The sequence below is a fragment of the Salvelinus namaycush genome, chromosome 39 (genome assembly GCF_016432855.1).
Source record: "Salvelinus namaycush isolate Seneca chromosome 39, SaNama_1.0, whole genome shotgun sequence".
Lineage (NCBI taxonomy): Eukaryota > Metazoa > Chordata > Actinopteri > Salmoniformes > Salmonidae > Salvelinus > Salvelinus namaycush.
In genome coordinates, this window is record NC_052345.1 from 5,813,508 (window position 1) to 5,828,654 (window position 15,147).

The window sequence follows — 15,147 nt, forward strand, 5'->3', positions numbered from 1 at the left end:
GTAATGTCTACCATATTTACAAACTGCACACACACACACACACCCCCACACCGTAATGTCTACCATATTTACAAACTGCACACACACACACACCCCCACACCGTAATGTCTACCATATTTACAAACTGCACACACACACACACCCCCACACTGTAATGTCTACCATATTTACAAACTGCATACACACGCGCACAGCACACAGGCAAGAAGCACACAAACAGTAACGCACACATATCATACGCACACACAAACACACACACAAACAAACTTTGCCAAACAAAACTCTGGAAATCATTGACTTTCCATTCAAGCTGTCCCGCTGGTTTTGTTGTGGGGTAACATACAGCCCATTTAAAATGGTCTTTTCCCCTCTTCTAATTCAGACGGTGTAGGAAGTTACAGGGCTTTAACACAATGTCTTTGTTTTTCTGCCAGTCTTTCTCTCCAGCTGTCTTCACGTTTCCTCTCTCTCTTTCTCTAGATTTTTAACAACCCCATAAATGACATTCCGGCTTTCCTTGGAAAACAGAGAAACTACCAAAACAGGAACAGCATCACTAATAAGCGTTAGATGAAGCTAACATCGTGACGTCGTGTTGTTGCAGAATCGAAGGCGTTGTTACTGAAATCTCTTGTTAGAACGGAACAGTAAATGTCTGTAGAATCTAGATATGAACGAGTTACTCAATTTATTGACCTATTGTTTGATGAGAGTGAGGTCCAGGGTTCAGGGTCCAGGGTGTGTGTGTGTGTTATGTAGCGTGTGGGTGTGTGTACCTGGATCTCACAGGCATACTGAGCGTTGTAGATGTAATGAAAGGCCTCTTCGATGGTTTCCCCCAGAGCCACCACTCCATGGTTCCTCAGCACCAGCACCTGTTCACCAAACACACACAGTCACGGTCAAACACAACCATAGACGAGGACAGTTACATCTAACAAGACCATTTCCCCCAGTGTGGTAACAAGCCTCCATAGTTTACCAGTAGATGACTCTAGAGGAGACACACAACCACAGTAACCTCAATGCCATTAAGGCTGACTGACTAGCTAGTACATTTGATCACCAAGACTGTTTTTACACTAGCTAGAAAACAGTCCTGTCAAAGCAGTCCCATAGGGGTAGGATTTACCCACTGATCTAAGGTCAGTTTTGCATCCCCCGAACTAGCAATTAACATCACCTTTTGGGATGGGGTAATCTGATCCTAGACCTTTACCTTGGCTGAGGGTCCGAGGGCCTTCTGCAGCGCCAGGCGTTCCTCCTGGTCGTCAAGGCTACCCTGGTAGTTGTAGTATGCGATGTCACCCAGGATCAAGGCCTCCTGAGAGATGGGCAGGATGCCACACTTCATAGACGACACCTGGAGAGACATGGAGGGAGATGTGAGAACTATTCAGACACTGGAGGATGGAAGGAGAGCAAGAGAGAGAGAGCGAGAAAGAGAGAGAGAGACAGAGAGAGACAGAGAGACACAGAGAGACAGAGAGAGAGAGACAGAGAGAGACAGAGAGAGACAGAGAGACACAGAGAGACAGAGAGAGACACAGAGACACAGAGACACAGAGAGACAGAGAGAGAGACAGAGAGACAGAGAGAGAGAGAGAGAGAGAGAGAGAGAGAGAGAGAGAGAGAGAGACAGACAGAGAGAGAGAGAGAGACAGAGAGACAGAGACAGAGAGACAGAGAGAGAGAGACAGAGAGACAGAGACAGAGAGACATACAGAGTGACAGACAGAGAGAGAGTGAAACTGGTGATGAACATATACAGCATCACAGTGCATTATAAATCACTGTGTGCTTGAAAACACCAAAAGTCAGGCCTATTTAAACAACATTTCTTCCTCTAAGATCCTGAATGATTAACCAGAGTGAAAGGTGACTCACGGCGGCGGTGGCAGGAGTGTGCACGTGGATGCAGCAGCGTGCGTCTGGCCTGATGGAGTAGATGGCAGCGTGGGGGCTGAAGCCTGACGGGTCAGCCCTGAGGTTGGTGGAGCCCTGGTCAATCACATCCCCGATGATGTTCAGCTTTACCTGGGAGAGAGAGAGGGGGAGAAAGTAAATAAAGTAAAATAGTAAAATATCATAAGCCATTGTATAGTCACACAAAATACACATGTATGGATTTACATACACAGTTTAATGGACATGTGAATCACTTCCCTTAAGAATAATAAATATATATTGTGAGGGAGACATCTGCTGGATATATAAAGAGGCATGCAATGGGTAATAACAATTTAAATGGTTCATATCCTCATCATCAGGAAATGTACAGAAGGAATGGTAACTGTATGAGTGTAACTGGTCTTCATACTGTATGTCCTCAATGAGAACTTCATTACCATGTGTCATTAGATTACTGGCTACCGAAGAGGGTTGGAGGGAGCAGAGAGAGAGAGAGAGGGACAGAGAGAGAGAGAGAGGGAGAGAGGGACAGAGATGGACAGAGAGAGAGAGCGAGGAGGAAAGGAGGAGGAGAGGACAGAGTACAGCCAGTTCTCCATACACAACTAATTATGATGAGACAACACAGCCAAAGTGGTGTGCTGAGCAGTATTTCTGTCTGTAATAAAGCCCTTTTGTGGGGAAAAACAAATTCCGATTGGACGGGTCCGGCTCCCCAGTGAGTGGGCCTGGCTGCCAGGTGGGTGGGCCTATGCCCTCCCAAGGCCCACCCATGGCTGCACCCCTGCCCAGTCATGTGAAATCCAAAGATTAGAGCCTAATGCATTTATTTCAATTGACTTCTATGAACTGTAACTCAGTAAAAACTGAAATTGTTGCATGTTGCGTTTATCTTTTTTGTTCAGTATAATTCCAACATCTATTTGTACTTACAGAATCACTAGATGACCAGGTTAAATATGAGCTGTATTCTGTTACAGACGCTGCATGTGAAACGTCCTGCTCTGTTTTCCAGCCTGACAGCCATATGGGACAGTGGGAGGATGACAGACACCAGTCGAATCGATTCGTTTGTCCAGTTAGATGAAATAACCAGTAAACCATGTCTAACGTGGCAGCTGTCAGACGAACAGACCAGCCGATCGAACACTAATGACAGGGTTAGTTACATCACATGTTAGGATTGTAAGAGACCAATCACATCCTTCAATGTCCGGGCCCCTCTACAAGTCTGCCAATCTGACGTCAGAACAGCTCAAGTTCTACTGTATGTGTGTGTGCACAGCAGTCCTAAAAATAATGGAGGGAAGTGTTGTTGAGGTGAATATGAAATGTGACGCAGGCTGATGACACGTTAACGACGTACAAAGGCAGCAGACCCCTTGGTAGCTATCAGCTTGTTGGACATAGAGAAGAGTTGAACCACATGTCTATGGAGTTCACACGGTATCCTTGAATTCTTTGGGGTCCTTTGAGTTGAACCAATCACAGAGCTACATTTTGTCCTCCTGACCCCACCCCAGATATGACGTGAATCTCAGTGGACAGTTCAGCCAAAAGGGATGGAGGGGGTCTCTCTCACTCTCTCACTATTTTCAATGGAGACCTTCCAACTTCAATATCAGCAGCTGGCCAGAATTCTTTCCTTATTGTGACCCAACTCTTGTGAGACTAAAATGATCCCCAAATCTAATTTGGAAACATTATTTCTGAGTATACATCTATTGTATTAAATGTAATGTAAGTGTTTTATAAGTGCATCATACCCTAGGGACAATTCAGGGGTTAGAGGAAGGCTAGCTCGAGGACGTAACAGTCTCAGTCCCAAATGGCACCCTACATAGTGCACCACTTATGACCAGGGTGCCCATCGGGATCTGGTCTAAAGTAGTGCCCTATGTAGGGAATAGGGTGCCTTTTGGGATGTAAGCTAGAGTCCACATAGATCATCCACTAGCTAGCGAACAGATCCTTGCTTCATATTGCTTTTCGATGAGGCTAAATTGAATAAGCCCTGTAATGGGAGTATGGTACGTCAGAGAGAGGGACTGTGATTGGATGTGAATGCCCGGCTGATCAGAAGGAGTGCCTGCTGGGTGATTGGCTTGGAGCATGGAGTCAAACAGGTAGTCCTTTCAAAACAACTTCAATGATGATGACAACAACAACGATGATCCAACAAACTATCAATCAAACAACTAATCCTCGTCTCAAAGATCATGAGAGCTAACGGAGTGGAATGTCTCTTACCTTCTCAGTTCCCATACTAACTACTAATAAAACAATAACACAACATAATCAAACTTTAATCATAGGGCCAGCTGTCCTCCTACAGGTATCCTCTCCTTCACCTTCTAGCTCAGACAGCTGAGCCCAGCAAACACCCAGAATGTCAACCCTGACCCACTGTTACATTTCAGTGACCTTTCACTACACAGCGACCTCTCACACACTGAACTCTGGATGACTTCCTTTCTCTCAGGAAGTTAATGGTGTTCGACCTCTAAAACCCTCCCCCTAGTGTGTTCAAACCCATAACAGACCCAGAGAGAAAGAGGGGGACAGGAAAAAAGAGGCCTTTAGTATTCCGCTGGAGTACAGTAACCCGCTGGAGTATAGTAGCCAGCTGACTAGTAGTCCGCTGGAGTATAGTAGCCCGCTGGAGTACAGTAGCCAGCTGTGTAGTAGTCCGCTGGAGTATAGTAGTCCGCTGGAGTATAGCAGTCCGCTGGAGTATAGCAGTCCGCTGGAGTATAGTAGCCCGCTGGAGTATAGTAGTCCGCTGGAGTACAGTAGTCAGCTGTGTAGTAGTCCGCTGGAGTATAGTAGTCCGCTGGAGTATAGTAGTCCGCTGGAGTACAGTAGTCAGCTGTGTAGTAGTCCGCTGGAGTACAGTAGTCCGCTGGAGTACAGTAGTCCGCTGGAGTACAGTAGTCCGCTGGAGTACAGTAGTCCGCTGGAGTACAGTAGCCAGCTGTGTAGTAGTCCGCTGGAGTATAGTAGTCCGCTGGAGTATAGTAGTCCGCTGGAGTATAGTAGTCCGCTGGAGTACAGTAGCCAGCTGTGTAGTAGTCCGCTGGAGTATAGTAGTCCGCTGGAGTATAGTAGTCCGCTGGAGTACAGTAGCCCGCTGGAGTACAGTAGCCAGCTGGAGTACAGTAGTCCGCTGGAGTACAGTAGCCAGCTGTGTAGTAGTCCGCTGGAGTATAGTAGTCCGCTGGAGTATAGTAGTCCGCTGGAGTATAGTAGTCCGCTGGAGTATAGTAGTCTGCTGGAGTACAGTAGCCAGCTGTGTAGTAGTCCGCTGGAGTATAGCAGTCCGCTGGAGTATAGTAGTCAGCTGGAGTATAGTAGCCAGCTGTGTAGTAGTCCACTGGAGTATAGTAGTCCGCTGGAGTATAGTAGTCCGCTGTAGTATAGTAGTCAGCTGGAGTACAGTAGCCAGCTGGAGTACAGTAGCCAGCTGGAGTATAGTAGCCAGCTGTGTAGTAGTCTGCCGGAGTATAGTAACCCCCTGGAGTACAGTAACCCCCTGGAGTACAGTAGCCAGCTGGAGTACAGTAGCCCGCAGGAGTACAGTAACCCCCTGGAGTATAGTAGCCAGCTGGAGTACAGTAGCCAGCTGGAGTACAGTAGCCAGCTGGAGTACAGTAGCCAGCTGGAGTACAGTAACCCCCTGGAGTATAGTAGCCAGCTGGAGTACAGTAGTCAGCTGGAGTATAGTAGCCCGCTGGAGTATAGTAGTCAGCTGTATAGTAGTCAGCTGGAGTATAGTAGTCAGCTGGAGTATAGTAGTCAGCTGGAGTATAGTAGCCAGCTGTATAGTAGTCAGCTGGAGTATAGTAGCCAGCTGTATAGTAGCCAGCTGTATAGTAGCCAGCTGCAAAGTAGCCTGCTGGAGTATAGTAGCCAGCTGTATAGTAGCCAGCTGTTTAGTAGCCAGCTGGAGTATAGTAGCCAGCTTTATAGTAGTCAGCTGGAGTATAGTAGCCTGCTGGAGTATAGTAGATAGCTGTATAGTAGTCAGCTGGAGTATAGTAGCCAGCGGTATAGTAGTCAGCTGGAGTATAGTAGCCAGCGGTATAGTAGTCAGCTGGAGTATAGTAGCCAGCGGTATAGTAGTCAGCTGGAGTATAGTAGTCAGCTGGAGTATAGTAGCCAGCTGGATAGTAGTCAGCTGGAGTATAGTAGTCAGCTGTATAGTAGCCTGCTGGAGTATAGTAGCCTGCTGGAGTATAGTATTCAGCTGGAGTATAGTAGCCTGCTGTATAGTAGCCTGCTGGAGTATATTAGCCAGCTGTATAGTAGTCGGCTGGAGTATAGTAGCCAGCTGTATAGTAGTCAGCTGGAGTATAGTAGCCAGCTGTATAGTAGCCTGCTGGAGTATAGTAGCCAGCTGTATAGTAGTCAGCTGGAGTATAGTAGCCAGCCGGAGTATAGTAGCCAGCTGGAGTATAGTAGCCAGCTGGAGTATAGTAGCCAGCTGGAGTATAGTAGCCAGCTTTATAGTAGCCAGCTGGAGTATAGTAGCCAGCTGTATAGTAGTCAGCTGGAGTATAGTAGCCAGCTGTATAGTAGTCAGCTGGAGTATAGTAGCCAGCTGGAGTATAGTAGTCAGCTGTATAGTAGCCTGCTGGAGTATAGTAGCCAGCGGTATAGTAGCCTGCTGGAGTATAGTATTCAGCTGGAGTATAGTAGCCTGCTGTATAGTAGCCTGCTGGAGTATAGTAGCCAGCTGTATAGTAGTCAGTTGGAGTATAGTAGCCAGCTGTATAGTCGTCGGCTGGAGTATAGTAGCCAGCTGTATAGTAGTCAGCTGGAGTATAGTAGCCAGCTGTATAGTAGCCTGCTGGAGTATAGTAGCCAGCTGTATAGTAGTCAGCTGGAGTATAGTAGCCAGCCGGAGTATAGTAGTCAGCCGGAGTATAGTAGCCAGCTGGAGTATAGTAGCCAGCTGGAGTATAGTAGCCAGCTGTATAGTAGTCAGCTGGAGTATAGTAGCCAGCTTTATAGTAGTCAGCTGGAGTATAGTAGTCAGCTGGAGTATAGTAGTCAGCTGGAGTACAGTAGCCAGCTGGAGTACAGTAGCCAGCTGTATAGTAGTCAGCTGGAGTATAGTAGCCAGCTGTATAGTAGCCAGCTGTATAGTAGTCAGCTTTATAGTAGCCAGCTGGAGTATAGTAGCCAGCTGTATAGTAGCCAGCTGGAGTATAGTAGCCAGCTGTATAGTAGTCAGTGGGAGAATAGTAGCCAGCTGTATAGTAGCCAGCTGGAGTATAGTAGCCAGCTGTATAGTAGCCAGCTGGAGTATAGTAGCCAGCTGTATAGTAGCCAGCTGTATAGTAGTCAGCTGGAGTATAGTAGCCAGCTCTAGTATAGTAGTCAGCTGGAGTATAGTAGCCAGCTGTATAGTAGCCTGCTGGGGTATAGTAGCCAGCGGTATAGTAGTCAGTTGGAGTATAGTAGCCTGCTGGAGTATAGTAGCCAGCTGGAGTATAGCAGCCAGCCGGAGTATAGTAGCCAGCTGGAGTATAGTAGCCAGCTGGAGTATAGTATCCAGCTGGAGTATAGTAGCCAGCTGTATAGTAGTCAGCTGGAGTATAGTAGCCAGCTGTATAGTAGTCAGCTGGAGTATAGTAGCCAGCTTTATAGTAGCCAGCTGGAGTATAGTAGTCAGCTGGAGTACAGTAGCCAGCTGTATAGTAGTCAGCTGGAGTATAGTAGCCAGCTGTATAGTAGCCAGCTGTATAGTAGTCTGCTGGAGTATAGTAGTCAGCTGGAGTATAGTAGCCAGCTGGAGTATAGTAGCCAGCCGGAGTATAGTAGCCAGCTGTATAGTAGCCAGCTGTATAGTAGCCAGCTGGAGTATAGTAGCCAGCTGTATAGTAGTCAGTGGGAGAATAGTAGCCAGCTGTATAGTAGCCTGCTGGAGTATAGTAGCCAGCTGTATAGTAGCCAGCTGGAGTATAGTAGCCAGCTGTATAGTAGTCAGCTCTAGTATAGTAGTCAGCTGGAGTATAGTAGTCAGCTGGAGTATAGTACCCAGCTGTATAGCAGCCAGCTGTATAGTAGTCAGCTGGAGTATAGTACCCAGCTGTATAGCAGCCAGCTGTATAGTAGTCAGCTGGAGTATAGTAGCCAGCTGGAGTATAGTAGCCAGCTGGAGTATAGTAGCCAGCTGTATAGCAGCCAGCTGTATAGTAGTCAGCTGGAGTATAGTAGCCAGCTGTATAGTAGTCAGCTGGAGTATAGTAGCCAGCTGTATAGTAGCCAGCTGGAGTATAGTAGCCAGCTGGAGTATAGTAGCCAGCTGTATAGTAGTCAGCTGGAGTATAGTAGTCTCAGTCGTCTCACAGAGACAAAGCTTCTGTGTGTGTGACACTACAGTACCACAGTAAAGATTCTGTTTCTAAATGTTACTCTTCAGTTTGTGACGGCATCAACCAAGAGAAACCAAACATATACTAGGAGTAGGATCTTTTCAACTTCCAAATATAAGTTACCAACATTCTTCATTCAATTCAGTCATCACTAAGTTAACATCGGAGTGAAGGGTTCTGTATCTCTACAATGACATTTGGCCTAGTTATTCTTCTCTCCGGGAAGATCTCAATTCTCCTCGCGTCCTCTTGCCTCGTCTCCTTCTCAAAACCCATTGGAGGAGAAGGTCGGGGGGGAGGGACATCTGGCTTTCTCCTCCAATAGGTTTTGAGAAGGAGACGAGGAGAGTGCAATTGAGATCTTCCCTCTGTCTGTCTCGGTCTCTCTGTGCTCTCTCTCTCCCTACTGAGTTACTGATCCAGTCTGAGCCCCACCCTGTCAGACAGCTGAGCGATGCTTGTTACTCCCACCTGTCAACAACTCACTGATTGTTCACCTGCAATGCACTTGACGTGTCACAGAAACAGGTGCTTGGAGTGAGTGAGTGAATGAGAGAGAGAGTGAGTGAATGAGAGAGAGAGTGAGAGCGAGCGAGAGACCTACAGGGGAGGCCATTATTTTTTCTTCTTCTTAGAGCAGCAAATAGAAACTAAGAAATAGAAAGTAGGAATAGAAACTAATAGAAACTAATAGAAGCTTGTAAAGCACTTCCCCGAGCCAACACCAGCGGTTCTGCAGCAAAACTAGACAAGGACATCAACATTACCCAGCATTCACTACCACCACTGATACTAGACCAGAGACAATGACAAATAGACAGGGTGGTTTTGGTAATAACATGGCAGCCAGTCAGACAATAACATGGACAATCACAGACGCAACAAACAGTCAGTGATAAAATACAAAAAGTAACATACAGTAGGAATTCCCACAGTCAGCAATATCCCAATCTCACCAATAAAGAGATACAGTAATGTAACTGCAGGATAACATTGTATTCGCCATATCAAGCACATTACTCTACTCCCCTGACCTCCATGGCTTGACAAAACGCAGACCAGTGTGTGTGTGTGTGTGTGTGTGTGTGTGTGTGTGTGTGTGTGTGTGTGTGTGTGTGTGTGTGTGTGTGGGCCTCTGTGCCAGAATGTTAGATTTCTGCTAATCCAATAGTTGTCTCTCAAATAATTCAAGGAAATAGACGGCTGATTAAGCGTTGGCGCTGTTGTGCCGGTTTATGAGAAGGGCTGCCAGAAACCTTTTACTCCACATGGCGCAGTATACTGGCTTACTGGCACAAACACACAGACTACACCTCCAACCTGGGCTGTGTTCAGTACGACCAAATGGGATAAAACGGTTTGAATTGGAGAAGGACAATGAGCATTCTTATTGGACAATATCAGAGATAGTTGCTCTTCCATTTCAAAACCTTTTATGCTGTTTGGTACTACTGAACACGTCTAAAAAGAGAGCTCACTCCTGATTGGGTACAGGTTTGTTGGTTGTTATTGGGTGCATGTGCTTCCTGGTGCGTTGTGATTGGACTCACCAGGTTGGATGCGGACGCCTCAGCGAATGACAGTCCTCTGGGGATGATGAGGATGTGGTCCTGCTCTTTGCTGACTCGGACCTGGACACAACAACGTTAAAACACCGTGTTATGACCTTGAAACGTCACAGTGCTGCTGCTAACACTAACAAAACGTTAGGAACCTGAGGCTCAAACACACTGCTCCCAAACAAAAGGACGGGCACACAGTTGTCTGTGTCTTGAAAACATATCCTGAGGGTAGTCCTATAGACAGGGGATAGACACAACTCAGATGACACATACCTGCTTTCATTGTCTCAAAACACAGTTCTACAGAACAGGTTTATGATGAGTTATGACACGGTTATGAGTGAGGTTACTGCAAGGTTTATTTCTAACTGATGTAGGAGCTGGCGAAGTGTTCCCAGCTGAACAGGTTCTAATAAAGGTTTTTCTATGATTATCTAATGGTTGTCTTACTGTGATGTAAGGAGCTGGCGAAGTGTGTCCAGCTGAACAGGTTCTAATAAAGGTTTTTCTATGATTATCTAATGGTTGTCCTACTGTGATGTAGGAGCTGGCGCAGTGTGTCCAGCTGAACAGGTTCTAATAAAGGTTTTTCTATGATTATCTAATGGTTGTCCTACTGTGATGTAGGAGCTGGCGAAGTGTGCCCAGCTGAACAGGTCCACCAGTCTGTAGAGGCTGGCCAACTTGCAGCGTGTCTGCTTCTCCCCCTTCACCAGAGTGGTAGACTCCACTCCATACATGTCGTTGATGGGAGTGACCATTCCAAGGCCTGGAGAGGGGGCGAGCAGAGAAAGCGAAGCAGAGAGGGTTAAAAATTATTTTTTTATTTTATTGTTGAGTGTGGGGATTGATAGCTCTCTTGTTCTCTGTATAATTATCAATATGAATATATGAATAATGACATGAATCATTAACAATCAATACACACGGCCTGCATATTAGATTACCTGCAGCCTGCGAATCGAGACAGACCATGCTCTCTCCATTCTAAGCACTAAGGACATCAACTGTTCTAAGAGGAAACCAATTCAATCATTCAATACATATTTTATTTAGACAGACAAGATACTAAACAGATTTCAGATCAGTTGTTAATAACCGATAATAACCATCCGAGACAGAGGTAGATGACATCTGGGTTCGTCTCATCTAACCAACTGGTTCACTATAGAGTGCTCTACACTGGACAGTGGACACAAATAGCAACAAGCCATCCTTTGACACTGGCAATGTTAATATCAAAGAAAATTCTATGTAGTTACAGTACATTTTAAATAATTCAATAATCTTACTTCACATATTTCTTAAGTAATAAATAATACTTGACAATTTTATCCTTTTCATTCCTCATTTACAACAAATTACAGCAAATTCCATAACTTCACGCTGGTTGCTGAGATTAGTGGTGTTATTATGTGGACATATTATGGGATATATGAGGTATAACTGAGGACTCTATATTACAGTGGTTGTCGTGGTAATTCATCATTAGTTCCACATTCCGGGGTCTGTAATTGCATGATTGGAAACAGACTTCACATGTGGAAACCTGGACTGAACAGGGGATGAAAACAGAGGGAAATATGCAAGGCTTTTCCAGTCAGCTAGGAGGGACAGGTTACTGATAGATAGTGTGTGTTTCTGTGTATGAGTGTGCGTTCTACCAAGTGTGTGTGTGTGTGTGTCTGTACAGATTTGGAAGTCTCCACTTTTCAAAAACAATAGTTAAAAACGGGCCGTACCAACACTACTACTTACTGACAGGGGTTACTGACCGTACCAACACTACTTACTGAGGGGGGTTACGGGCCGTACCAACACTACTACTTACTGACGGGGGTTACTGATCGTACCAACACTACTTACTGAGGGAGGTTACTGACCGTACCAACACTACTTACTGAGGGGGGTTACGGGCCGTACCAACACTACTTACTGAGGGGGGTTACTGACCGTACCAACACTACTTACTGAGGGGGGTTACGGGCCATACCAACACTACTTACTGAGGGAGGTTACTGACCGTACCAACACTACTTACTGAGGGGGGTTACGGGCCGTACCAACACTACTTACTGAGGGGGGTTACGGGCCATACCAACACTACTTACTGAGGGAGGTTACTGACCGTACCAACACTACTTACTGAGGGGGGTTACGGGCCGTACCAACACTATTTACTGAGGGAGGTTACTGACCGTACCAACACTACTTACTGAGGGGGGTTACGGGCCGTACCAACACTATTTACTGAGGGAGGTTACTGACCGTACCAACACTACTTACTGAGGGGGGTTACGGGCCGTACCAACACTACTTACTGAGGGAGGTTACTGACCGTACCAACACTACTTACTGAGGGGGGTTACGGGCCGTACCAACACTACTTACTGAGGGGGGTTACTAACCGTACCAACACTACTTACTGAGTGGGGTTACTAACCGTACCAACACTACTTACTGAGGGAGGTTACGGACCGTACCAACACTACTTACTGGGGGGGGTTACGGGCCGTACCAACACTACTTACTGAGGGGGGTTAGGGGCCATACCAACACTACTACTTACTTAGGGGTGAGGTGCTGAACCCAGCCACGGATGAAGACATGAAAAAGTCAGCGATCTGTCGGAGGGCCAGGAGACCAGTGGGGTTGTTGCCTTTCTTCTTCTGCTCCTCAATCAGCCCCTCCAACTCATCCTTAAAGGCCTGGAGACGAGGAGAGAGAGAAAATGAAGAAGAAGAGAGAAACATTAATCACAGATTAGACTGGAGGTCCTTGGGTGTCCTCTCTCAGTAAACCCAGACTGACTGACTGGTCTAAACTGGCTGACCAGGAACAGAGAGGTCTATCCTTCTGTAATCTCCACGTCCTCAAGCCCCCTGCACTACTTACAGCAGTACTGATACATGCACACCCTTCTTTACCCCATTCTGTCTTCTCTTTCTTCCTCTCCATCTCTTTCTCTGTTCACCTCCCTTCCTGACTGTGACCCAGTGCTGCTCCCAAAGCACGGCCACAACTGGAACTAGGACAGGTAGAGCTAAGGATCAAGGAAACTGAGCCGAGTCACACGCAAACACACCGCCCACACACTCTTCAACAGCAGGGCTTAGATTTACCACAATGTTGACTATATTTAACCTCGCGAGTCATCAAATGAATTATGCCCAGTACAAGAGTTACAAGGCAATAACGTTGGTATCCCATTACATCTCATTATCTCTTTATAAAAACGACAGTATAATTTGCGAGATAAACGGTTTACAATAGCACGGTTAGTCGTGATGTACAGAAACACATCAATCGGGAAAATAGCATCGCATGTCAAATGTTATATATAAATATATAATATAAACCAGAAACAGAAACTGAATTGTAATAAACAAGTAACAGCTTGTTAGAATGACTGACAACGGGATGGGCCACCGTGTTGCAATTGTTGCTTTTGCAAGAGAGGAACCATTGTTCCGTTACTCAGGGACCTGGGTCAACTCTTATCAACGTCTTACAGCGCATCTCTTAACAAGATTCAGAGAGGGGGAAGAAATAGGACGTGACACCATTTCAGTACAATGACTTCCTAAATAGGAACACATCCAATATTCATGTTTGTATTCCATGTCTCTCACAGACACACACACACACTTGCATAAGAGTAGTCAACTCCACAACAGCCTGGGTATAGATTCAGAGTCTCACCCTAAACACAAAACATTTCTGACAGTCTACTCTTCTCTAACTCCCCCCCAGCCGGCTGGCCCCATGGGATAGTCCATTATTGTTTGCGGATGGTATTTCTCCCCTTGTGGGGGTGGTATTGTAAAATCTCTACAGCATCCCCTGGGAACACAGAACAGAACACAGAGCCAGTATAACTCTAGGGGTTCTGAGGGGTTCTGAGTCGGGGCCAAACATTCCGCTGTCGTTCGGGCCCTGTTGCCATAGTGACGGTTTTGGCTAGGTCTGGTTGCTGCACTGCAGTGGTGCGGATGTGGATAGGGTGTCTGCTGGGCTTGGGGTTTGTTCTGGACTTTTCTATTATACTGTCGACTGTGCTGTTACAGGCTGGAGTGAAAAGACTGGTCATAAACTCCATATTGTTCCCATGGTTCTATTTATCAGGCCTGGGGGGGATCCTGTGTGCGGAACTTGGTTACAACTGCCTTCATTACTTCTGAATCGGCATCAGTCTTAATAGTCTTTTACTGGAAAAGGCCTGCACGTGTGTATGACACACACACACACACACACACACACACACACACACACACACACACACACACACACACACACACACACACACACACACACACACACACACACACACTGTGGCAGGCATTTGCAGTGTGCGAGCTTGTGATGTGTTCAAAGACAGATTATAACGCTGAGCGGCAGGGATTTCATCCCCATCACCTTCATCTAACAGATTACAGTGGATGTGATCATGCATTTTTCAACCCTCTAATCCTCTGCAGACTAAAATAAAACACAGACACAGCTCACGGAAGAGCATGTTAGCTAGCTGCTGTGGTGTGTGTGTGTGTGTGTTTAAACCCACGAGGCAACCAGGTGCCATAACACTGTCCTAACATTGAGTTGAAACAAACAGCCAGAGCCCAAATCTAATCAGGCTGGCCTGGGGTCCTTCTCTTGACATGAATAGCTGTCCACCATCCTGCCTGAGGGGAAAAAAACAACACTAAACTGAAAAGCCAAGCCACGTTTCACAGAGAGTTTTCCCACTTTCACGAGCCACGTCTCTCCAGTTATTGGTTGGAGCATATGGGAGGACATGTGTGATTGGTTGGACGGTCAGGCTGTTATCCTCAAATCAGAAAGAGAGGATTCCGCGAGCATTCACAACGAAGAGATATTCATCTTTCAAAATGGCGTCTTTAATATAGTCTGAGCTTCTCTCTCATTATTAAGACATGCAGATTGGAGCTGGTCCAATAGCAGTCATTGTGAGAAGAAATCTCTTTGAGGATACACACTGACCGTCGGGTCCGTCGGACACAGCTCTGACACAAGGGCTACGATTAGGAGAATAACTCCAAAGACTTCCCCTTTTAATCGTATCGGAATAAAGGCTTATATTTTGTGTGAGAAAGCCATAAACAGCACTATATTAAAGCCTTCAGTGTATAAATGTTGCACAGCACATCTACAGTACGTAATATTTCTGTATTACCTAACGTGTTGTTAAAAGAAATCCGCATCGCATTCAACTATCTATTTGTTGGGATGATTCTCTTCCTGCTGTACGGCGGCTGACAGACAGGTAAGCCCG

The 15,147-nt window shown here is 46.1% G+C and overlaps 1 protein-coding gene across 3 annotated transcripts in view; it reads right to left on the minus strand.

The window, feature by feature from the left end:
* Positions 1-15,147, minus strand: part of add3a (adducin 3 (gamma) a) — a 154,464-nt gene that overhangs the window by 21,163 nt on the left and 118,154 nt on the right. For all 3 annotated transcript variants that reach the window (XM_038978855.1, XM_038978856.1, XM_038978854.1), the window contains 6 exons: positions 12,424-12,562; positions 10,472-10,623; positions 9,843-9,923; positions 1,889-2,038; positions 1,221-1,364; positions 778-876 (listed from right to left, as the gene is read on the minus strand). In XM_038978855.1, coding sequence (XP_038834783.1) covers positions 778-876; positions 1,221-1,364; positions 1,889-2,038; positions 9,843-9,923; positions 10,472-10,623; positions 12,424-12,562 — 765 coding nt within the window. The remainder of the gene's footprint in view (positions 1-777; positions 877-1,220; positions 1,365-1,888; positions 2,039-9,842; positions 9,924-10,471; positions 10,624-12,423; positions 12,563-15,147) is intronic.